This window comes from Falco biarmicus, chromosome 8 (assembly GCF_023638135.1).
Source record: "Falco biarmicus isolate bFalBia1 chromosome 8, bFalBia1.pri, whole genome shotgun sequence".
In the NCBI taxonomy this organism is placed as follows: domain Eukaryota; kingdom Metazoa; phylum Chordata; class Aves; order Falconiformes; family Falconidae; genus Falco; species Falco biarmicus.
Window position 1 is genome coordinate 26,033,469 of NC_079295.1, and position 25,119 is coordinate 26,058,587.

The window sequence follows — 25,119 nt, forward strand, 5'->3', positions numbered from 1 at the left end:
TCAGCTGGGCACTTCAGTGAGGAAATTAATCCTCTCCATGGGGCTTCCTAGATCCCGTGAGCTGCCCTGTGCGCCACACTCGGCTGCAAAACCACAAACCCCATCTCACACTGTTAAGCAGGATATTAGGCAGAGGAAGATCTCCATTCTGCACTGGCTAGGACACCTCCCTCAAGCTATGCGTCCCCAGGTGAAACTAGCTTGAAGGTACTCCAGCTAGACTGTGTGCTGTCAGCGTCTCTCCCAACCTAGATCTCAAGGCTAGCACCGATGACATGCTCATGCAATTGCAACCACAGCCCTTCTGTGGCCAGAGGACTTCTAGAGCTACCCTCAGTGTAGGTCAGCTCTGGGCAATCTTCCACCATTTTCCCACTCCTTAGACAGCGGTGCTGGTTCTTACAAAGTTGCACAAAGTTCTCCAGCACTGCTTCTGCCAGTTTATTGTTATGATTGCTTCTAGCAGAACTTTCCTTTCTGGCTTGTCGAAAAACTCTGAGTCCTTCTATTATGCTGGACAATGATGACCACAATTCTGACTTCAAGCCTTGTGTAAAATGTTCCCCATGTGCCACTGTCCAAGTAAGGCAGCTATGAGCAGCTCATACTCCCAGCTCTCTCAGGTTGTTTCAAGACTGCTCACAGTGCAAACCCTACAGCAGGTTTCAGAGAAGATGCAATTATCAAACAGTCTCATCAAGCTGGAGCCCAAAGGCAATACATGGACTGTGGCAACAGGCACGTGGCAGAGTAGCTACTCAAAAACTTCTAGGGTCTGTCACATTATTAAATGCCTCCCTCCTTCTACTAGGCACCACCTCTGTCTTCCAGACCTTGCCCAAGGTCAAAGTCAGTTCATTTCTCTGGAGTCACATTGCAGTACTGGCATATAATATTAGGGGTTATGTCTGGTCCCACAGCAAGGGCTCAGTCTGGCTCAGGATAGGGACAGAAGCTCTCCACTAAAAGCAGGCTGGAAAACAAACAGTCTCTGTCCAAAGGCTGGCATTTGACAGCATGACAAAGAGCCTTGATTCATTCAGGGCAAACCTGCCATTGTTGGGACAGGGAGGTAAGAGGAAGAAGAGGAAAGGGAGGAGAGAGGAGGGAGAAAACCAGCATTGCCTGGGGGGATTTTTGTCATACTTTCATAGCTCTTCTCAAAACTGGGACAAGAGTACTGATTAAACCTGTGCCTCGTGACTTCTCCAGTTCTCCTTTCTTTTGCCAGGACACTTAAGCACAAAGAGATGTTCAGACAAAAGCAACTGCTTCCCTTAGTCTGGTTATTACATTAATGAATCTTAGTTCAGCCCAACAGATGTGGCCTCCTCACAAGCATAAGAGTGGCATACCTGCTGTCTTTCAGCATGTTTAAAACGTCATCTCGAAAAGTGTCTCTGTTCTTCTCCAGAAAGCCTCTCACATCATATAGCACCTGCAACAGAGACAGAGCCACTAGAACAGTGCTGTACAAATCATTAAGCACTCTGCACTAACTTGCCAATGTACAAGACCTCCAGCAGAGCTACACAGTAATGCTGCAGGCGTGTGCCAAGATCCAGGTTTTTGGGGTCAAAGAGCTCCAGAGTTTGCCAAGATCCAGATTTTGGGGTCAAATTGCTCCAGAGTTCTGCAGCTACTGTCAAGAAAGTGGGTTTTAGCCATCGATTACAAAAAAAAAACCAAAAAACAAAACAAAAAAAAAAAAACCAACAAAAAAACCCCAAAAACACACTAACAGAAAACAACCTCAAAAACAGGAGCCAAATAAAACAGCTGCAGAGATTTGCCTGGGGGGGTGGGGTAAATCCTCTGCAAGGTGTGAGGTACTCCATTCACTTCAGGAAATACTAACTATGCCACCCAGTGCCCTGAACTCCCAACCACTAGTGCTTAGCAGATATGATTCTAGGAGAAAGTCAGACCTTCTTTACTGTGCAGGTGCCCTCCCTTGACATACCTCCATCCGCTTCATCTCTCTCCAAAATAAAGAGCAGCATTTAACCTTGAAGGCTTTGAGAGCTTTTCTTTTTTGCAATAGGTATTGAGCCTGTTCTTCTCCTTCCCAAAAGTCAAACATTTCTTGTTGACTTTTACTTTGGGTTTTGCTTTTTGTGAATGTCCAAGAAAAGTCAACACAAATAACAGAAGTAAGGAGGAGTTTATCCCCCAACCCAAAAGTTATCTGACAAACTCAAACAAACATCCAAGCAGGAGAATATAGTACTGGAGAATTATATGCTATTTGAAGCCCATCACACTCCCTGTGCTCTGGTATGGGGAACTAACTGTGGGAAAACACAGAGCTGTGAAAGATATTCTTGATTTTGGAATATAAAATCCAGAACCTCAACTCCAAGATATACCAAGCATCTCACAGATACACCATGAGCACCTACCTCCCCTGCATAATGCCTTATGCCAAACTGATGGTCTGTTACCCGAGGCTTCACATAGTAGTGGTTGCTCTGAAATGAAAGAAAAATAAATCTTCTTATAATGCCAGTGTAAGAACAAATAGGCTCAGTCAGGAACTCTGCCATGACTATGACAACGCTGGGATGGGTGAGGACCTTAGCTGTTGCAGAGCCCGTCCACATCTGCTGCAGCTATCTGCAGCTACATTACAAATATGTTATTCCAATAAGATGGAAAAATCCAGCCCTTCAAGGCATTCCTCATGTGAGCAAGGGCTTGCAGAATCAAGGTTGGGCAGGCATGCCATGGATGAAATGTTAGTTCTTGCATGTCTGACACCTGAGGAGGCAGTGCTCCACACAAACCATGTGGTGCAGGACATGGGATCAGGATGCAGGGAAGATGGCAGCTTTGTAGAACACCCACGCATCTTTTCTTTGTCAACAGAAGTATCATACCAGTCTCCTGTCTTCCTCTATATTTCATCTTTCTTTGCACCCTTCTCCTTTTTCAATATTCATTTTTTCCTTTCTTTTACTAGCTGTTCTGCTCTCTCACTTTCCCCCTCCTTCCTTTGTTCTAAGAAAACCATTAACTATGTAAGAACAGCCATGCTGCTCGAGACCAATGGTCCATCCAGCTAAGTATTCTGCCTCCAGCAGTGGCTATATAGGATAGAGTAAGAACAAAGCTAATAAATGATACTTTCATCATCATAAACTCTCAAACTCCAATTATTTTCATGAGGTCTGCCTAACCATTAATGCCAAGTGGATTTCTCTTTGAAATACTTGCCCATTCCACACCTGAACCCATGCAGACTTCTTGCATCCATTTGCAGGGAGCTCTTAACCAACTGCACCGGTAACTACAGCCTGGCTCCCATTAGTGCCATTTGTCTTCTATGGGCCACGTGTGACTTAAAAACTCATTTCATCCCTCCTAAGTCATCTTTTCTCCATACTGCAGGGTCCCTTCAACGTAGTTCACATGACACTGAAGCTGTCCCAGACCTGTTGTTTACCAGATCTGATATAATCCCTTCTTGAGTCACGTGACCCCTGGATTATACAGTGCCATAACAATGTTTTCTGCTTTTATTATGCTTCTTTCCTATGAATTTGTAATACTTGATCTGGGTTTTTAGTTACTACTGAGCACTGTGCAGATGTTTCATGGAACTACCCATCACAGCCTCTGTCTGAGTCTTGCCCCTGAACAGCCACAATCAGTTCAGGGCTCATCATTTCAAATATGAAACTGGAACTGTTTTCCTTCAGACATGCCATTTTACATTTATCTACGCTGGTTTTCATCTTCATTTTACAACCCAATCAGTCTGATAATACACCTGTCAGTCCAGCCTTGCCCCGTGAATCATCAGAAAATTGCCACCCCAATGCTAGTATAAGACCGTCTTACAGGCTTCCCTCCCGACCATTTACATTCTGTGAATTTACCCGGTAGTGAAATAAGGATTAGAGGCCTAGAATATCCTAGAATACTTTCAAAAAATTAAAATAATTTCCTACCTTCTTAGATACAAGTACTAAAAAAAAAGTATGTAAGAAGTTGCGCAATACTGTTAGTAATTCAGCTTTCATCTTCAAGTTCTCTTAGCAGTACTTGTGGATGGCTTCTGACCCTGGTAATTTGTTAGTGCTATTGAAAACTTTTTCACTGTCTTTCTGCCTTTTCATATTGACCCCATTTCTTTGCTCTTCCCTTTCACCAATCCAGTTGTCTTTTTCTCCAGCCACAAACTTCCCTCTCTTCCACTGGAAACACGATGTTACTGACTCTCTCATACGGATCGGCACCTTCCTCTCCTCTCGGCACCCTCCTCTCCTCTCCCTCTCTACCAAGCTGTATATTTCATCCATGCCTACAACAATTTTGGTTCCCTCTCCCATCTCCCCTATTGCTCCTCTCCTCAGTTGTATCAGAGGTCATAATCTCTTAAATCCCAGGTCTATGTTTTTCCTCCTCAAGCCTATTGCAATCCACAGACAACGCAGAGAAGAGGGCTCATTCTCTTACAGTGTCCTTGGGCTCTCCAGCAATGCTGGCTGGATGCTTTCCACTGCTCTTCCAGCCAGCACTACAGAATTAAACTGGTATAAAACCCACTTTTGCCTTCAAAAAATGCAAAATTTAGAGCATTAACTTCATACCTCCCTGCATTTCCAACTCCTCAGCCTCTTCCATCTCTCATAAGCTCCCTAGAGTTCCACATTAACTGCTATCCCCTCAAAGCAGACAGAGGTGACGCTATGAACAGCTTAATGAAAAGGCTACTCAATGCACAGAAATCACCAAAAATAGCAACCAAAATGTTGTGGTGCATAAAGGAATGCAAAATAATACTGACAGTCTCATGCTGCTGTACAATAAATCACAGATACCTTCTTACCAAGGGAACTGCATTCTGGTCTGATTATTTATCTCAGAAAAGAATAGAGAAAAGATGTAGAGGAATTCAGAGACAAACAGCAGAAAGGAAGAGGAGCTTTGAAATTTCTCCATTTGGAGACAAACTGAAGAGGCTGAGATAGTTCAGAAAGAAAATTCAAAAGAAGTGACGTATTAAAAATATTTATAACTTCTATATTAAAAGTTAACAAAATACCAACAACAATAAAAAATAAAAAAAGTAAATCAGGCATTCTCATACACCTTGTCCTGTAATACAAGGGAGAGCCACAGCGGGCTAAATTGAATGGATAAATTTAAGCCTAAAGAAAGGAAATATTTCCGCAAAACTATGTGTAAGTAGCCAATCAGAAGTCATTGCTATCATATCAAATTTGTAGTCATGAGTATTACTGGCAGGGTTAGATGCAAATATGAAATATGAGAATATCTTCATCTATGCCAATTGGAAAAAAAAAAGGTCAGATAAAGGATAAAAATTTGTATGTTTTCAGGCTTGGATGAAGCCTGAATTAGAGGACTAGGAAACATGACAATGTTCTTAATAAAGTAGTAAATTATTCTGGAAGTCCACACTACAGGGTTTAATTTGCTTTGTTTTAGTGCCAGAGGCAGGGTAAGAGATTGCTACAGTGATCTTACTGTGGTTTCTGTGTCCCCAGGATAACTTTCTGACCTGCATGAAAAAGCCCTTCTACTCCTGTGTCCAGAATACAAGAAAGAGGAGGAAAGAATTTAATTAATTAGGAACAGTAAGAGAGCTTCCATTAAAAGTCATGAGGCAAAAGACATCCCCAGGAGACAGATCTGACGTGCTCTGGAGCAGACTCCTGTGAGTCAGCTGGCAGGAGAAACCCATGCACACTGTGCAGCGCATCCTGTGCCTGAGGTGCTGCCTCATGTCCCATCACAGGCCAGCAGAACCTGACCTCCATCCCATGCTACAAATTCCAATCTCTTCTACCCACAGTCTGTGGAATGGTTTGCACACTCCCTCTCTCTATGTGCACAAGAGACCGTTTTCAGGTTTGTTCACATACTACTTTTGTTCAGTGCAGCCTTATTAAACATTCGCAGGTTCAGGCCTAAGGCATTTCAAATTGCCTGCACAAAGCACATATTTTACATCAACAAAACCTTCACTTTCAGTTTTGAAATGCTGATGGGACTAACATACTGATCATTTGCCTGCCAGGTTATTTTCTTACTTACCATATGCTGGCTGTGAAGTTTTTCCAGAAGGGTGTTGTCTGTGCCTTTGGGGAATCGACTCTCTTCGTTTACCAAAGCCAGTAGACCCAGTTTCTACAGCCAAACAAGAGATGGGCTTTTACAGTCAGCAAAAGCTCTAACTACACAGCACCAAGCCAAGAACTGGAGATCTGGACACAGCACTGAGCAGTAACCCCTGAGTTATACCCAGCAAAGCTCAAGCTGAAAGCAGAATTCTGGCCAGTCAACACATTCAGCAAACAGAACATAAGTGGATATTATTTTTAAAAAATTCACATTAAGGTTTTACTTAAACACAGCTCCCTATCTAAAACAGTGACACCCTCCCTAAGCTTAGTCTCAACAATGAGCAGAGATCTGCTTTCTTGAACTGGGACTATGGCTAGAACAGCTCGTACTTTCGCCAGGTCATGATAGGAAAAGGATCTAAGCAAATACCTGTTTTTAAAACCAGGAAACCCCAAGGAAGGTGTATAGACAATCAGCAGTCCCCCCTGTGATCTCTGGAAACTGTCACAAATAACTGCTCACCTTCTCAATAAGGTCCAGGCACTCTGCATTATCCATCCAGTCAATGGCCTCCCAGTTTATCCCTTCCCTGACATCAAGAACAAACAGAACAAAGATGTGAAATACAAGACGCAATGCCTTGAGGTGCAAGAGAAAAGAAGTAGCTGAGCGTGGCAGCTGTCTCAGGACTCAAGACAATTTGCAGGAATTAGGCTTCCATGGCTGAGGAAAAAGAATTGGACACACAATGTACTGCTAACACAAGGAGAAGGAAAGCAGGAGACAGCCTTTCTTACGTATCCAGTCATTTAGACCAATGCTCATCTTGTAGTCATTGAGCAAATTCCACACCAAGCACTAGAAATTGTAGTTGGTCTCAGTTGCTCTCAGCCCAACTGGTGGTGATGGTGGACAGTTTGCTACACAGCTTCAAGAGTCAGCTGCTGACCCACCAATCTGGAAAGCAAGCCTGACGCACATCTGCCAGAAGACTGAACCACAATTCATAGTTCCACCAGAAGAAGAGACAGGAGCAACTTCTCAGGGAGAGTTTTGAAGAAGATGACACAGACAAGCTTTGGCCTGACAGGCAGAAGACCTATAGGGTGGCCCTGCATCTTTCAGAATGGGAGCTGATGTAGGTAGAGCAGTGCAATAAGCATGCTCTGAAAATCATCCATGAAATTCTGTAATTGTGTGCTGAGTGTGTTTTCTTCTCTCTTACCACCTTCTTACACTCCCATAATACAGGCTGTTTCTGTTTTCAGAATTCAGAGAAGCCTGGGAATAACTCTTGCTCAGGAATCCATGGAAGACTGTGTGAAGCTACATACTGACGTTCTGATAGACACCTTTCAGGCGAAGGCTAACATTTTTAAGATAGTGAAGCCATTGTCTACAAACCCTTCAGCCTAGGCTTCATATTTTCAGGTTCAAAGCATTCAGAAACCTATGGGCAACAGTTGGAAGCAACAAACTAGAGTAATTTCTAAAGAATGCAAAGAACTATCTATCCCCCACAGGGAATGGAGTATCTTATCCACTTAGGGACAAAAAATATCAGTTCACAGTGTTTCAGATTTTTGCAACAATGGGTGTCAGAGAGGCCATGTTTTTATAAAAAGACCTCTTGGATTCTTTCTAAGAATTCTAAGAAAAGATGACCTTCCAGAATTGAAGGGAGCAGAGTTTTCTGAAACAAATCAAATCACAAATTAATCAAGTCGTCTCTAGTGCCACAGACCTCTTGTCTAATCAAATGATGAAATACATGGAGCTACTTACTAAACCTGAGGAAGCAGAGCTGATACTGTGAAAGATGAGCTTTAAGCACATCACCCTAGAATAACTTGATGAGTAGTCAATAATAAAATTCTCTCATTCTTTCCAAAGTTCAGCCACAGAATTTAAAACCCTGTGTAATCATCAGGAAAAAATCTTTTGTCACGATGATAGCATTCTTAACACAAGCTTCCTGCAATGGTAGAATTGGCCTGAGAAGTCAGTGCATAAATAGCCTTGCAGTTTTGTAATCTTTAGAATTTCATGAATTGCCTATTCAACTGTCTCTCTTTACAAGGCTGTTCTCATTTGCCCTCACTGACCCTATTCAATTGCTTCATTCACAAACATAAAGGCTTCTGTTTCAGAGCAAGAACTGAAGCATTTGTCTAGCAGCATTTTCTAGAAGCAGAAATACTCTAGAACATCCCAGGTACTTCACAAAACACAATCCAATATGAAGCCCACAGAAGAGAAACAGTGGTGCAGAAAGCCCCATGCTCTTTAAGCTCAGGAAACAGCCTAGTTTAAATCTCCTTGCTGATGAAAAGTGCCCTTTTCACAGCATAGGAATCTCTAGGACAGAAAGAGCTGTCAGATATCTAACCATCTATCTTTAGTGACTTTATTTTTTGCACACCAAGATTCTACCTGCGTAATACCACCGCTACCATAGGTAAATCATTACTGAAGTCAGTAATAAGGCCAGTGACCACGTGTTCTAATGTGTTAAAGCCCAAGATCTTCCCACTCAGCTGAGACATAGAAGGGAGCCTGGACTTTCTAAATACAAGGGAGAAAGCTTTTGCTTGGAAACAAGGGACCTGTGCTGGCAGAGCATACAGACAGAGACATATCCACAGTCATGGTTGCACTAAGACCCAGCTGCCTCTCCTGCCTTAGTGGTAGGGACTGGACAGCACAAAGGAGGGATGATGTCCCCCATTCTACCACTTGTGAAAGCAATAGGGGCCCCACTCCCTCCATTTGTCACCTGTTGTACTCCAGCTGCTCCAAGGAGAAGATGTGTTTGTTGAAATATTCCTGAAGTTTCTCATTTGCATAGTTAATATTAAACTGCTCAAAACGATTCACCTGTAAGAAGAAACAAAGGTAATAAAACTTAACATTCTTGTCCCTGGGCCCTAAAAGAATCTCTATCAGCAATGGGGAAGGTGCCAGGCCTGGAATAAAGCCAGAGAGCATAGAGGCAAGGAGTGTCAGATGGACATGAGGAGGAGAGTGCAGGGCGGTCCCACTAGGTGAACAGCTCTTGTAGCTTATGCAAAGTTAATTCACTAGGCCTAAATAGTAGTAAAAGATGCTAAAGACAATCGCATTTCTCTTCTTGGAAGAAAGAAAGATAATTCACTGAGCGTTAGGTCCCTGGGTGTTCTGTTCTGTGAAATACCTCTGCGGTCACCGCCGTATGGTTGTTCAACATATATCCCTCATCAGCTGCAATTAGAAGCACTACACACAGGATTCTCAACACAAGGCAAAACAGACATGAACAAACAACATGCATGTAGAGGTTGGACATTTGTACACAAGACAAAAATTCAGTATTACCTATCATAGCACATCTGTTTAGGATCTGTGTCACAAACCAGACCTTGAACATCAGCCTACATGAATACAGGTGGCAGAAATGGGCAGCTAAATATATCTTGCTGCTTCCAGGGGCAGTGAAGAAATCTCAGAATACCCTATGCTAATCCAAACAGGATACAACCCAACCCAAAATCCTTCCTATATGCAGTGATGTCTCCAAAACCAACCCACCCTGCAAAGACAAAATCCTGACCTGAAAGTTCTCAAAGCCGAAGATATCCAGGATGCCCACAGACTTAAAGTTTTCCTTGCCCTTGATCTTCGTATTAATCTTACTAATGAGCCATGAAAAACACTGGGAATAGAGCGCCATAGAGAGGGAATCCCTGGAGTCAGCTGCCTGTAAATATATAGAGAAAAAATGAGTCACAGGGAGAAAAGGCAGCGTAAGGGGGCACCAAAAATCTCTATAGGACTTTGGGTTCCTCCACTCCTCTTCAGATGTCTCATCCTCTATTGGTTGTGTATGGTGCAGTATTTATATGTATAGTCAACATTCAAGTTTGCAAATAACCCAGCAACACACAGATGTATGGTGTATGACCTTTAGGTAACTGATCTGGAGAGGCTGAGGGAAGTAGCAAAATCACTGACATCTTTTGGAACAAGTGTTGGGGCAGGGAAGGTGGCAAAATACCTCACGACTAAGCCTCCAGCAGTCATTTACATCACTTGAGCCAACATTTGCAGTGACCAGCAAGTTATCTCAATTCAGTACTCCTAGTACAGCTGTCAAATGGGTGTCCACTCAGTTTTTCAAAAACTGGTAGGGCAGGATTTAATACAGTATTCTGTCACCAAGTTACCTCAAAAATCCACTCTTCAAAACCTTCCTGCAAACTGCATCATGTTACTGGAAGCCAGGTAGGCCAGCATGGATTGAGAGATCTTCCTGGAGCTGACCCAATGTCCCATGCAGTGATCATAACCAAATGTCATAGGTGGAAAAAATGACTTAAATTGTAATCACTAACAGGCAGTAGATGACTGGGGGTATGTAAGTGGGTGGATGATTGTCTAAAATTGAACTTTTGAAATTCAAGCAAAAGCCTGCTACTTGATAGCTGTAACAGGAGTGGGCTAGTTGCAAATTATGCTAACACTTGGACTAAACAAAAGTGGCATGCTCCAAATCCTCCAATTAATAAAGAGACATGAGACAGAACCACAAACTAAGAGGCTGATCACATGCTATCCTTCTGCACATACACTATTTAGACTGGGAAACCAGGGCTTAGGGTTCTGGAAAAAGAGGAGGCCAAAGTAAGGGATCCCAAAAAGTGGATGTGATCCTAGAGAGTAGAAAAAGGGGCCAGGAAAGAAGATGGCAAAGATCTTGACTGAAAGAAAGACGGTGGAAACGGGGAAAAATCCTGGAGATCAGAGACAGGTGGAGACAAATGCCAGGGTATGCCCAAGGACCTTGGCTGGTAGTTCCCAAGACCAGTAATTGCAAGGAGCTACACAACACAAATCAACACAACTTTCTGTTCGACCCTCCTAGACAAGCAGCAGCCTCCCAACTGGGAAAAGAAGTTGACATCTAATGAATGTAATGCTGAGGGATGAGTGAGCAAGTATGTGAAATAATCAAGTAGGGTAAAAGCTATAATCTTGTCCTTTCATAAATAAATCACAGTATCTACGTGAATTACAGGCTGTTTACTCTGTGTCATTTATGACACCAGGGTAATTCCTTCAGTAGGTTTGACCAGCAATGACAGAGATCTTCTAAATACACCCTCACGCTCTTCAGTTTTGCAGGCCTGAATAACATGACCTCTTCTGTTCTGCTTTGCTAATGGCCCAGGCTAACTGCCTCTGCATCCTCCCGTCTCATCAAGCTGCAGAGGCCCAGCCTGCAACATCTTCCTTTTCACCCAGTCTCACTGTTTTTCTTTTCCTTTCTCTTCCTGGGTAGTATCTCCTCTCCAGCAACCCAAAGCTGAGAACACACAGCAACTTCTCCCCAGAAGAGAACATTTCAAAGCATGGGCACACATGGCTTTTCTGGGTATTTCTTCTCTCTGTCAGATAGTCTGTCTTATTACTTGGGACTGAGAATGCCCTTGAGGCCATGCCTCTGTATTGTCTCTGGCTGGACTCATTTTCCAGGAACAGGACCTCCCCATCCAGCTGTAAGCAAAGCCACTTTCCCCACAATATGGCTCAAATGACGTTCTCAAAGGCTCCTTTCACCCTCCCAGCTTTGCCCGCCTTCAGGCCAGTTCATCCATTCATCCCACTGAAATGTCAAAGCTCAGATGGGTAACGAGCCCATTACATAATGAGAAATCCCTGGCAGCTCTACCAATGCATTCCTGCAACAACACACAGGAATAGGTGGGCACAATACACCAGGGCTTAAGCAGGAACAGTATTTACAGGCCCAGTGTTCAGTGTACAGGCTCACCTAGTGAAGACAGCCTAGTAGTAGCTTGCTATAACAATTTTCTAGCAGTCCCAGTACTTCACTGGGCTGCACGCAGGAAGCATGGGGTCCAACATGCACAAATGTCAGGAATAGCTATACTATCAGGGAAAGCTCTGTCCAGGGAGACTCTTGTAAATCCTACAGCTGCGCACTGTTGCTCTGGACTGCATGGAGCGTCTCTGGCATTATTTGTTATCCATCCTTGTGCACTGATACAGAACGATGTGGCTCATGTAGGACAGACAGCTGAGAAGAAAAACTATGGTACTGGACATCGAGGATATCTACCACAGACTATATAGGCTGAAAAACAATTTTCACACAATTTCATTGCAAAGAAAGGTCATAGACTATGAAAAAAATATACCATTTCTCAAAAGCAAAGCTTAGTTTGCGATATATTAGCAGGTGTGTTCGCAGCAAGAAAAGAAGTGATTACTCCCTTCTAATGAACACTGCTGAGACTTCAGCTTGAAATTGGCATTCAGTCAGGAGCACTCCACTTCTTGAAAGATGTGGGAAAATAGAGATAGAAGAAGAAGAAGAGATTTAGAAAATTACTTACAAGGCAACATTGAAGGAACTGGATTGTTTAGCTTAGAAAAGAGAACACCACATGAAAAACTTCACAGAAGCAGAAGCTTATAAGGTGGACAGCTTGGGGTGTCAGAGGTAATCTAAATATGAGGAAAACTTTTCAGCTCTAGACTCCACTGCAGCCAGAGCAGGATACTTACAGAGGCTGTGAAATTCCTTCCATGGGAAATCTGAAGGAAAGTTAGACACCCACCAGAGAGAGCCTAGTAACCAGTTTCTCTGCTAATGTAGAGGTTGGACTGATAAACCCTCTGCGGTCTGTGTGAGCACAAGATATCCATTATGGATGTTCATTTTCCTATAACATGATGCTTCTTTCATCCTAGTAACCTTATTCTTTGTTTCCCAGTGTCTTGGATTTTATTAATGATAGAAGATTTTTTAGTTATCTGTGCATGGACCTAAAACACCAAGAGTGCCCTCAAGTGATCAGCAACACCACAAGTTAAAGTTAGTAGGCACAACACTGTAATGAACCACAGAGAAATGTAATAGATAAGCAGGACTGGCTCCAGTATGCAGTACAGGTTCAGAACACGAGAACTACGTATCAGTTTATTTGGTCCTCCTTTGTGGTTCTATGGATACACTAAGAAGCTACTGTGGGGTTACAACCCACCACCTACCAGATGTTTGGTGGTAACTGCGTGCAAGATTTATCTTCCAATAAATGCAGCATAACCTGGGAGTTCTGCAAGGTAGAAGCATGCACACATGCAATTACCACAAAGCATCTGATGTATATTCTGCATGACACAAGAATGATCAATCCCTGGTAAGCAAAGGTGACTTAAAATCAGTATTGTGCATTGCCATTTGCAAGTGAACTCCCCTGTAAAGCCTAAAAAGCAAAGTCAATACTGTGTCCTGAACTACCAATAAGGGAAAAATATTTGAGGACACAGCAGAGTGCCTAGGGGTGTAACAGGGAACCCTACAGTCGAATGGATGAAACCAGAGGGAGACAGAGGGCCTAGAAATGCAGAAGTAGCAGAAGCAGTAGCATACACTAGGACACTTACCTGCTCCACAGTGAGAGGGGAGCTGATCTCTTCCCCACGCAGAATCATGGACCTCTGTGTCAGTACTTCAGAAAGCTGAAAGGAGTCTAAGCCCAGGAGGTCACTGGCAATGTTCAGCACTAATAACAGAGGAGGACACGTTTTTCTCCTGCACGGACCCCAGGGACTCCTACAAGGCAAGTGACTAAGCCCCAGCACAAAACACACTCCTCTTAACTCTCTTTGGCATACCCAAAGCTGTACATTCACATATCCATTCTGTGGCAGGGTAAGCACCTATTATGGGCCCCAGTCAGACAGCCTTTCTGCTGACAACAGGAAGAGCAAAACACTGTGTAAAGCTCAGCACCAACAAAATATTTATTGAATGAGAAGATATGTTTTCCTAAAGGCACAATAGTGCAGTCTGAGCATGAGATTGCTAAACCTAGATGTTCAAGAAGAGAGGCAATTAACTTAAGACTTGAAGCACTCACAATATTTGCTTCTGTCTGTTTAGGGATTCACCTGTAACAGAGTGCACACTAGCAGACGCTTCAAAGGAAGATGTGGGAAAGTCTCTAACAGACTACTTTTATCTCAAATACCCTCCTGTTCCTATTTCTTCCTGCTCTTTCAATGCAAAAGAGAAACTGTGAGACTCTGGACTCAGTCTGAGAGTATCCAGGAAGACAAATGGATCACAGGGCCACAACCCAACCGAATTATACTGGTGCTCTGGAGCCACGCATCCTGTAGCAATGCTTTTGCAGGGTTAAACTTCAGGGAACTTGCTGGCAAAAGCACTGCAGACCAGTATAGCAGAGAGAGAAAGGATGATGGAGTAAGCTTCACTGGTGGTCTTATGGGGCTTTGCATGGTCTACCAAGTTGCTAGGGTCCTACTTACCTGCTTTTGTTGTAACCTGGGCCCCACCAGCTGTCATGAATTCAACGTTTCCCAAATGAAGTGTTCCAGAAAGAAGTTTGAAGATGTCTCTGATTTCTTCAGTGCTGAAGTCCACCACTTTCATGGCAGTCTGTACAAAACCATACAGCTAATGTTGGCTGTACATAACTGTACTGTGCAGCTGCAGTACAATGCAACTGCCACATTCATGCCCAGCTCATACAAGATGTAAAACTCAGAATTACAGTCATTGTGACTCAAAGTGAAACAGGATGGCACAGCCCCTCTCTCAGCTATACATCTTGTCAACGACCTTCACTGTCTCCCATTCTCTCCTTCATTTACCCTATCCCTATCTAAGGCAGGTGGGCATCTGCCCAATCATCAACTTGGACTTTGCTGCTGCCCTTGCCTGTCTGTCACAGGAAGAACATTGCCTGTGTGAGGAAATCCTTCCCTGAACACTGACACTACAGTTTACAGATATCACTGGACTGCTGCTACATTCTGCCTTATTGTCTTCCCTGAAGGACAGACCCATAAATATAATTTACCCTGATCCATGTAACCCCCTTAATTTACTCTAACTTAGAACAGTAGATCTATGCAGCAAAATTTAAAGCCAGCCTTTCAGCATTAACTGCTAGAAGGTCAGAAACAGGTTACCAGATAATGAGGAAGTATGGCACATTCCCTCTGTCTTACTGCATGCATGTGAGCCAGGATTCTTCTGGTATAAATTGACTTTGAGAGGTAGGACCTAGTTTTCATGCATTCACTCTGTCGGTAAGGTACTCCAGGGTTCTAGTTCCCTTTTTTCCTCCAGGCATCTCCTCAGCTGAAGTATAAATGCCATGTCACTATTGAAACCTCTACTGTACAGGAGACATTTCCTTCCCTCAGATCACACCTTAGCAGGAGCTACTGAAATCCCAAGCTGACTCCTCTCACCTTGCTTACCAAGTTTCACCTACACCATTAAAACCCTCAGGCCAATAACCACTTATCAAACAGAACATGAATTGCATATTCATCCTGCTAAACCCATAACCTCTGGTAAAGTTACAGATGTCTATAGAAATCTGTGTGGTATTTCAGAATATGCTGTTTTCACAGGTGATACAACTTCACCAGACCATTTCTGGAGAACACTACCTTCATACCAAACTGTTCCCCTTCTAATGGTTAGCGTGAGGTTTCCTGCATTGGGCCATCTAGAGGGCTTTCAGGAACCACTATGGGGTAGGGAGTGGGGTTCATGCTCCCCAAAGTCTCTGTCATCATTCTATATTATTATTCAACCTTGACTGTTTCCCAAATCCCCCCATTTCTGTACACTAAAAACACTCTTTGAGCCTTGTTTTTACCATAAACAGAGCTAAGTTTCAGGCTTGTTGAACACCAGATTTTGGCTTAGGGCAAATAAATTCTGCCTGTAAGATCTAGACCCTGCAGCATGTTTAGCCCATGAGATTGTGCCCAGAAGTTCAGGAGGAATTAGGACAGGACTCACCATGACCTTACTGAACATCTCTACATCATTCAGGTTCTCATCAGTCACACAACCAGACTGGTTTAAGTAGCGATAAGTCTCTGGCTCAGACAGGGAGAGGCTCTCTGCAACAGAGGAAAGAGAGGCAGGGAAGACAATTTTGCTTAGCAGTCAGCCTTTTCATTCTATCATCTTGGTCCCCCAAAACAGTGTGTATTACTACCATAGGGAAAGTTCATCTGAACAGATTCCATATCCCTCAAAAGCCGCACCTAGGCAGTGAATGCACCGGGGAAGGGGAAGAGGAGGGTGTGCAGTAACAAAGCTTGCAAATGGTAGGCAAAATTATTTAGAGCAGTCAAATCCCAAGCTGCAGAGTCACAGAAGAATATTTCAATACTGAATTGACTCAGAAAAAAACCCACAAAACCCAAGAGAGAAGATTAAATTCAATCTTATAAAGTGTAGAGAAAAAGTCTTAACTATACACATACAGTAATGACCTCTAAATTAGGTATCACCACTTGAGAGAGTTCTGAGAGTCACAATAAGATTTTTGAAGACATCATCTCAGTGCTAAACAGCAGCCAAAAACTGAACACAGTTCAGTTCCTTCCGTTTTAGAAGGAACACAGAACATAAAACCAGAATCAGACCTCTGTACTTAACTATAGCACAACTACATCTTAAACACTATCTGCAGGTTTGAACACCCATTTTGAAAAGGATAGAGGAGAACTAAAAGATCTATGGAGAAAAGAGGCAAGGATAATCAAGAACCAGAAAAACATTAAAGATGGGAGAAGTGAAGCAGCCTGGGACACCAGCTTGGAAAGGGAGATGGGGAAGAATAGCAGAGATCTGCTGAAGAAAATAATCTGGTTTGTATGCTTTCCCCAAGTACTTGCTGATAATCATGGTCCTCACTATTTCCCTTCTGCTTTACATGGATTTCTGAATTGACCTACATGGCCATTCTTGTAAGAACTCCCTAGAACTGAAGCCCCACTCCACTCTGTCAGGCCCAACTCTTCCATCTGATTTCTCTGACACACACAGAACAAAAGCATAAAGAAATTCTCCAGTCCCTCAAAACCAGGCTGCAACTGTAACATGTTCCTGCCCGCCTATCTGACCTGTCAGCAAGTGCTCAGGGCAGGTATGCACAAATGTTGTTAAGGGGGTGCTGCACTACAAAGAGGACTCTTCCACAGCCTGCAGCTGCTGCTTTCTCTGCATGCCCTCTTTCAGACCCACCTCTCCCTTCCCAAGGTACAGAGCTATAAACACTTTGTTCAGATACTAGATATGTTTTGACTCTTGTCCTGCCTCTACATCACTGGTCATTCCCATTCTTACCTCTCCTATTACCTATATTGAAGGTTTTTTGTAAAGGTATGTCTGTCAGTCCAACCTTTGAACTCCTTGAACAGCTCCCATCAGCATCTGAATCAACTTCAGCACAGACCTTCCCTTCCAGCTCAGAATACCTGAAGTGTCTTTTCTCATATAGTATTTCTGTCATCCTCAGTCTCTCTCAACTCCCCTTTCTGTTTCCCATGAAATCACCATATAGCCTTCCAGAAAAATATATCAAGTACATAAAATATCCATGCTCTAACTTACTTACACCTGCTTCACATGCTGGACCGGAAAGAGGACAGAGCCATATCCCAGAAAATGAAATTACCTTTCTGCTCCCCACTCACACCAGCTAGCAGGGCATAAAAGATGTGATAATTCCTCTCTCCAGGGTTCTGGTGTACCACTCTGTTCTGAAACAAAGAATACAGGAATAGTGAGTAGAAGAGATCACACTTGTGATTGCAAAGGCAAAGAGAGGACCAGGATGCAGGTAAATAAATCTCCAGGGCTGATGCATAAAGAGGCTTCTTCCAGTTTAGTGATGGTGTTGTCTAAATAAGCTCTAGATCAAGATCTTGTCATGTGTGGATGTGCAACTGGCAGTGTACCAACTTCTCCGTACTCGGAGTGCACACACAGGCAAACCAAACCTTGTCAGTTCTGGCCCCACTCCTCAGTGAGTTCCTGAGTCCAAAGTAAACCACACCAGAGCAGAGATGTCTGCATTTGGAGTTGTATGCCCATATTCCTCTCCGCAGAATTCAGTTTCCAAGTATTTGTTCTCTCTCCCTTTCCCCTTTGTAAATACCTTTTTCTTGGAGTCTCTCTATAAAGCACAGAGTTTATCAAAGACAGGAGAACAGGCTCTGATAGATACAGAACAAACATTGTTCCTCCACTATCCCCTTCCTCACTTCCTCAGTTGGGGCAGTTGCAGTAGTAACACCTAAAGGGCTCGTGTCTATGTGTTGTGACAGAGGCAGCAGCATCCAGGAAGAGATCTGGCACTGCCCCACTGTGAGGAGAGGTCTCGCCCGTCAGTCAGTAGAGATGATACCTACCTTTTCCAGTAAATCTGAATAGCATGTTAAGGAGAAAACATTCAAATGTCATATGCACAGATCTCCTGATGACTATCAAAGAATCTTCTAGACACATTGGAATGCAACTTATAACAAGCACAAATCATTAAATAACTGACACTTTGGGAAGTGGACAAAGAGCAGTCCCAAACATCATCTCGGATCCTCCTCTCTACTTCTTATCCAAGGAGGTATTATGTGTAAAAGAGATATTTAAAAGGACAGGATCAGACAGAGCATAGAACCTGCACAATGGTGAGGTAACCTAGCAAAGGAGGAGCCACACCAGGGACACCTAGAAAGATTAGAGAGGCCACTCTAATCTGAAAGTCTGTATTGCACACAGCAAGTCTTGCATAAATTCTCATTGCTTCTGCAAGAGACCCCTATCTTTAATCTACTGAAGGAACAAAGAACAGAGACTAAACAATCTAAGCCTGTTATTTACAACAGTAGTAAATTCATCTGACTGCTGCTCCACTGGAAATTGGTGTGGTTTGCAAGTCATCAGCAGCTTTGTAGCCAGGGCAGCTTTAGCTGCCTCATGTACATAAAAGGTATATCAAAGCCTTTGGGAGAGGGGTACATGGGCATACAGGGAAGAAAGTGGTTATAGCACAACATAATTCAATTATATCCAGTCTTCCCTGTCCTTGTTTTCACTGGAACAGACTCCCCAGGCAAGTGGTCACAGCACCAAGCCTGTCAAAGTTCAAGAGGCATTTGGATGACGCTCTCAGTCATATGATTTAGTTTTAGGTAGTCCTGTGAGGAGCAGGGAGTTCGACTCTATGTTCCTTACAGGTCCCTTCCAACTTGAGATACTCTGTGATTTGGGTTCCAAGGCCCACTGGAGATGGGCAACCCAAATCAAAGAGTTATAACTGGCCCTCTAAATTCCTGGTCTCCTCTGCATATAGACATTGTGCAGAATATATTGATTCTTAGCTTGGTCTCACTTTTTCTAAATCATTAATTCATTGGCAGAGCTAGCATGAGGGAACAAACTTCTGGGAAAAACAGGATGCAGTCAACATGAGGGATCTTCCTACGCAGCAAATTTTAGGGATTTAAGTATCAAGGTGTTGTGATTGCCAAAGTGAAAAGTCAAACTATGTCCCTTCCTAATTTAGTACCTAGACAAAAGGTTTCCAGAGTTAGGTGCTGCAGAGCCACAAAACAAACACTTCTTCCCTCTTCAAGTTGCAAATTTGCCCACAGTTATAAACTGGCTTTGAGAAAGTCTGATGTGGGATTTCCTGACCCTCTCTGAGCACCTCCTCATCTTCACTCACTCCATCCATTTCTGGTCTACTGAAGAAAAGGATACAATCAGTTACTCGGCCTCCCTGGATGTGTCCATGTTGAGAGAAGTGCAGCTGAATGAACTTGCCAAAGCGGCTGGAGTTGTTGTTATAAACTGTCTTGGCATTTCCAAAGGCCTCCAGAATGGGGCTGCAGAAACAAGGCAATGAAGGTATGATGCGTGTACCATTATGAAGGTGATGAGGTACCATTAGAACAAAGCATGTGTCCAGCCTTTCGCCACTTGCACAGTGTGCACTGCCATGTGAGATTAATTTGTTACAGCAACAGAGTGGACAAGCAGGAAGAGCTCAAGGGTAATAAAGGATAGCAAGAGCACACTGCTAGAAAAATTTTAATCCTTTGGGATTGGAATTAATTAAATCAGTCCCCAGTCAGTATGGGCAGCTGGTCAAGGGCATTCCCCACCGATGTGGCTTCAGGAAATGAAAGGTGGCAAGACCCAGCCAGGCTGCATGCTTAACACAGCAGCATTCCATCAAATGGGCTTGCATTTTTTTCAGAAGCATCAGATAAATAAAGCAAACACTCTGTAGCTTTAAACCACGTACTTCTGTTTCCCCTTCTGTCTTCGAAAGAGAAGACAGTATAAGTCATCGCTCAGAATTACAGGCAAACATTTTCAAACTAACAAACAAACATAGTCCTAAATAAATTGTTTGGTACTGAAATTTGATTCTGGAACACAAAGGCCCTTGTTACTTAAATCTTGCTTAGGCTGATACAAGCCACATGGCTTCCAAGTAGAGGCACTATACACGCACTATAGATTTGAAAACTTCATTCTTTTTTCTAAGCCACATCATCCACTTCAGGAAAACAATGTTGAAAAAAAAGTAATCTATCACCAAACTTCAGACAGGTGATGAAGAATTTTGTGTCCTGGTCACATTCCTGTCTTCATTAGGTTCACACAACATGGAAAATAGTGAGTTAAAATGGAACTTCATTCTTGCTCCAAACAACAGTACAAGTGAACAGCCTAAACCATTCAAAAATGATGGATCCAGGATTAAAATATTCATTTTTGCAGTTTAGCCAATTCTAAAATAATCTGAAGGCCTGACAAAGTAAGGAGTCATGGAGATGCTATAAGAACAGCCTGTATGTAGTCACATTTAATTTTAAAACATACATAGTTTTTAACAAAAATTATTGCCACCATTACCCTGAGAAATACTGGCTTTTTAAACATCTCCTTTGATCTACTGGGTGGTTCCTCTGGAGACAGGAGCAGAGACAGGATTATTCACAAGTTAATAATTATAACATTACAAATAATCACAACTACAGATACTGCTGGAGTTTGCTGAAAGCTTCAGCCCTTGCAAGTGTTGGCTAAGTGAGAGCTGTGATTGGCAGAAAGGCCCAACAACCTTCAGGAAACTTCAGGTAGTATTTTCCTTATTTATCTCTTGAAAATACCTTTTTAAAGAAACAAAAGCATAGAAATTAAATTGCTCTGTTATAATACATTACAACCACAGAAATCTCAGACATAGAAACCTGTCTGCACAGATCAGGAGGTAAGTTCCTTTCCCTGGAGAATTTGCCAAGACCCATGCCTCTGAAACAAGTATGGAAATAAGGACATTGCACAGAAATATCCCACTGAACACATCAATGCCATGAATCAACAAAAATGAACGGGGACAACCAGAAAAAGGGAGGACAAAGTTATGTTATACAACCATCACAGTTGCAGTGAGGGTGCAGTAGCCAGCCAGCCAATCTTTATGGCTCTAAATCACGTTAAATTAGATAAGCAAAGCACAAGGAAGTATCTTTATAGTTTATTCTGGCAATGAGCTCACACACATGAGTGCGGAAGTCCTTCAGGGATCGGGAGGAAACAGGCACGTGGGTGTCTGAGGCTAGTGGCAGCTGCAAGGCAGAGGGGTGGGTGAGCTAACACAGCCAGGAATGAGGGCAGGTGCCTGCGCCAAGCAAACTGCCTGCACCAGCGGGCGCGTCACAACGTGGCATTTGATGCAGCAGTGAACTGTGCAAGGCAGAATGGCACATCAGGAAGGTGATGCTGGCTGCATGTGGACAGGGTGTGCTGCAGCACTCAAAATGATGGGCAGTTTCAGCAGGGCAGCAGAAAGCAAAGCCTGGATTTTAGAAATACTGCAGTATATGCAGCTCCAGGATTCAGATGCATAGCTGAAGACAAAAAAGAAGATTCAAAGATTAGAGAGATGAATGACAGGAAAGGTGGCTATGCTGTCAGCAGTGACACCCAACATGGAGAAAGGAGCTTCAGAGTGAAGCAAGCAAGAAAAAAAGCCGAGAGGAAAGTTAGCAGAATTTTTAATGGACTGATGGATATTTTCAAGGAAAATAGACCAAAATTTACTGTGCCGAGGGAGTTTTCAGAGCCTGATTGCTGAGAAATATACCAAGCATGAATGTTACAAGACATAAAGAAACGATAGAAAGCTGACATAACACTTTGTTTATAATGCTGTCTGAAATGGATTCTTTATCCAGCATTATTCATGGTTATATGCTGGGGTGCAAGAATAAAAATCCACCATAAGCTAACCCAAGGAGGGCCACTGGCAGAGCAAGTGAAGCTAAACTGCAAACATATGCGGTAGACACTTTAGGAGTGGCAGCAGCTTCTGGCTCTGGTCCAGGTTTTCAGTTTCTTCAGGGAAAAGGTGAACAACCAGATTCTCTTGCATTCGCATTGCAATAGCTCATGTAGCACTAGAGTTGCACACAAACAGGTCTTGAGCTCTTACTCCACCTCACTGCTGTAGGATCTTGCAGACTCAGGAGTCACCTACCTACCGTCGTAAGTTTTCTAGGTCACAGTCAAGTTACTGCTTAACCACTAAGTGGGTTTGAGCCTTCTAAGCTGCTTGCCTTAAAGCAGATTTTGCAGATCTTCAGTCATGACTGTATCGTACTTAAGAGCTTTCTCCAATTTGCCAATGTCCCTGGTAAAATCTGCACACCTGCAAAGGATAAATCATCCAACAAAGGTCTCTCGAGCACTAGGTCCAAAGGCAGCGACTCTTCTGCTCAATGCTGCTCTGCTTATAAAGATCCTAAAAACTGCAATGTTCTTGCAGCTGCCACGTTAGACACTGCATGTCTGCTTAGGCTATTTTCACCACAGTTACTAATAACTTCTTTGCGTCACCGTCTTCCAGGAAACATTCCTTCTCTCTGCTCTCTGGGCCCTGAAATATGCCACTTGCATGAGAGTCACTTTTACACAGATGGTTCAAAGGATTCCAGCTTATTACACAACTAGATCCTGTTGCAGACATCTGAGTTACTCCTCTGCAGGTTTCTGCAACTATCAGAGGCTCAAACTGGGACCAACTTGCAGCCTTGCCCTTGACGGTACTGAACTGAAGAGCCCAGCAAGGTCCTCCAGTCACAGGCAAGATGGTCTTGTGTTGGAAAACCTTTGTTTAATTTAATTTATTAAATAAAATTCAGGTGTTAAGAAAAAGGAGGACACAAACAATAAAACAGACACTTAAGTAAACACCTTTCCTTCCTCTTCCCAAGGCTGACCTGAAAGTCAAACACCTATTGCCCTCCTTTTCTTAGCCTCAGCTTCCATTTTTACCTCAGGTTACCACCAGTCCCTCGCAACTCCCCCCACAAGGCAGCACAGGAGGCTGGGGTCACTCACAACTGCTTCTTTCTGTCACTCTTCGCTTCCTTGTTTTCGCTGCTGTTCTTCACCTCTTTCTGGTTTTCCTCAGCTGCACTTTGCTTCTTCAGGTTTTCCTGACACTTTTTTCCTTGGTGCCCCCATTCCAGCGTGGGTCACCCATGGGCCACAATCCCTCAGGGGTGTCCCTGCCCTAGTGTGGGCCACGGTCCCTCAGGGGTGTCAGGACCTCCTTTGGCATGAAGGATCCCTGACAGAGCATGCCTCCATCCCCTCACGGCTGCCAGTTTCTTCCGCAGATACATTTGATCCAGGTGCCGTACACCTCCCTGCCTACTCGACGCCTTAGCAAGGCTTCGGCAGGTGGTGGTTATTGCAGCGCCAGCTCCAGCCGAGACCAGCTCTGACCAGCCCAGAGCCTCCTCCCAACACAGGCCCCAGCAAACCTCCTCACTTGTGCCCCTCACAGATCCCATGGACAATTCACCATCAAATCACCTCCTGGGCAGCAAGAGAGCTGTAAGGCAGCGCAGAGGACCCCTGAGGGCAAGAACCACCGATGGCCTGAAACAAATGGAGGCTGGGGGAGAGCAGGGGCTGAAGGAGACCAGGATTCAGAGCATGACCGAGACTCACCACAAGCACGGCCACAACCGAGAGCTATGGGAGATGGGGATGACCTGGGACAGCCAGGGAGGAATGTTAACCACATCCCCTCCGGCTACTGCCATGGAAGATGTAGAGTTGGGAAGAGGGACAGTGCAGCCATGTGGGGGTGATCTCAAGGGTGCAGCCAGGCAAGCACGAGGGATGGGTTACTGAAGGAAGGAGAAATCCCAGCCTTGGCTACAGCATTAATTCTGCAGCAGCCATGTGCACGCCACGCTGCTATTGGAAAGAAACCTAATGCATCCACAGGCAGCTGGGAGAGCAGCCAGCGCGAGGCATCCCCGTGAGACTGCAACCTCTGCATTTCCCTGACATGGCACGGTTCAGCTGCGTGACCCTCACTGCCCAGGTCTGGCTCCGGCCACAGCCCAGCTGCCCCACGCCAAAGGCAGGCTGCCCCACATGCCCACGAGGTGACCGTACCTGCTTTCCAGGATGGCTTCTTCCACATGAGTGCTCTTCTCTGATGCAGGGGCCCCAAGGGAGGTTTGGCTCATGGCCGACAGAAATTTCAGCAGCAACTTGGTGCTCTCAGTCTTTCCAGCTCCACTTTCTCCACTGTTAAGAAAAAAATATACATTACAATCCCAAATCTGGGACAGACAGAGCTAATGATCATCCCACCCACAGCAGAATAATTATCTCCAGGGATAAATACATGGCATCTCCACCGTGGCAAGCAGGGATTAGGCAAAGGGCAGGGAGGATGGTGTGGATATTTAGGAAGATGTCATTGCAAATGGAGCAGCAGGAGCAAGGCATGTAATGAATCAGGGAGTAGCTGGTTCTTCCATTTCTAACCTTATCAGAACACACTGGCTGTCATGACGCTTCCACAAGCAGCAGTAGCACTCGTTAGCAGTGGCGAAGATATGGGGAGGCAGCTCACCCAGGCGGTGCCTTCTGTACAGGTCTATGGCATCCACACTGTACAGACCAGGGATGGGTTTGTAGGGATTTACTGATGCCAAGATGGAACCAATGTTTGTCTAAGGGGAGAAAACAAAACACAGCAAGGACATAAAGCTCCTAAAAAAAAAAGAAATCACTACAAACCTGGACCCTGAAATAACTCATGGTGAAGGCAGAAAGCCTAAATAAGGAAGCTGGGC

At 43.9% G+C, this 25,119-nt stretch overlaps 1 protein-coding gene across 2 annotated transcripts in view; it reads right to left on the minus strand.

Annotated features, from left to right (window-relative positions):
* Positions 1-25,119, minus strand: part of LOC130153583 (unconventional myosin-X-like) — a 93,655-nt gene that overhangs the window by 45,124 nt on the left and 23,412 nt on the right. For both annotated transcript variants that reach the window (XM_056348609.1, XM_056348610.1), the window contains exons 4-17: positions 24,809-24,996; positions 24,431-24,565; positions 19,703-19,827; positions 18,352-18,365; positions 17,616-17,700; positions 15,947-16,050; positions 14,434-14,563; positions 13,546-13,664; positions 9,686-9,832; positions 8,873-8,973; positions 6,619-6,685; positions 6,067-6,159; positions 2,403-2,471; positions 1,356-1,438 (exon numbers count right to left, since the gene is read on the minus strand). In XM_056348609.1, the coding sequence (XP_056204584.1) occupies positions 1,356-1,438; positions 2,403-2,471; positions 6,067-6,159; positions 6,619-6,685; positions 8,873-8,973; positions 9,686-9,832; positions 13,546-13,664; positions 14,434-14,563; positions 15,947-16,050; positions 17,616-17,700; positions 18,352-18,365; positions 19,703-19,827; positions 24,431-24,565; positions 24,809-24,996 (1,460 nt within the window). The remainder of the gene's footprint in view (positions 1-1,355; positions 1,439-2,402; positions 2,472-6,066; positions 6,160-6,618; positions 6,686-8,872; positions 8,974-9,685; positions 9,833-13,545; positions 13,665-14,433; positions 14,564-15,946; positions 16,051-17,615; positions 17,701-18,351; positions 18,366-19,702; positions 19,828-24,430; positions 24,566-24,808; positions 24,997-25,119) is intronic.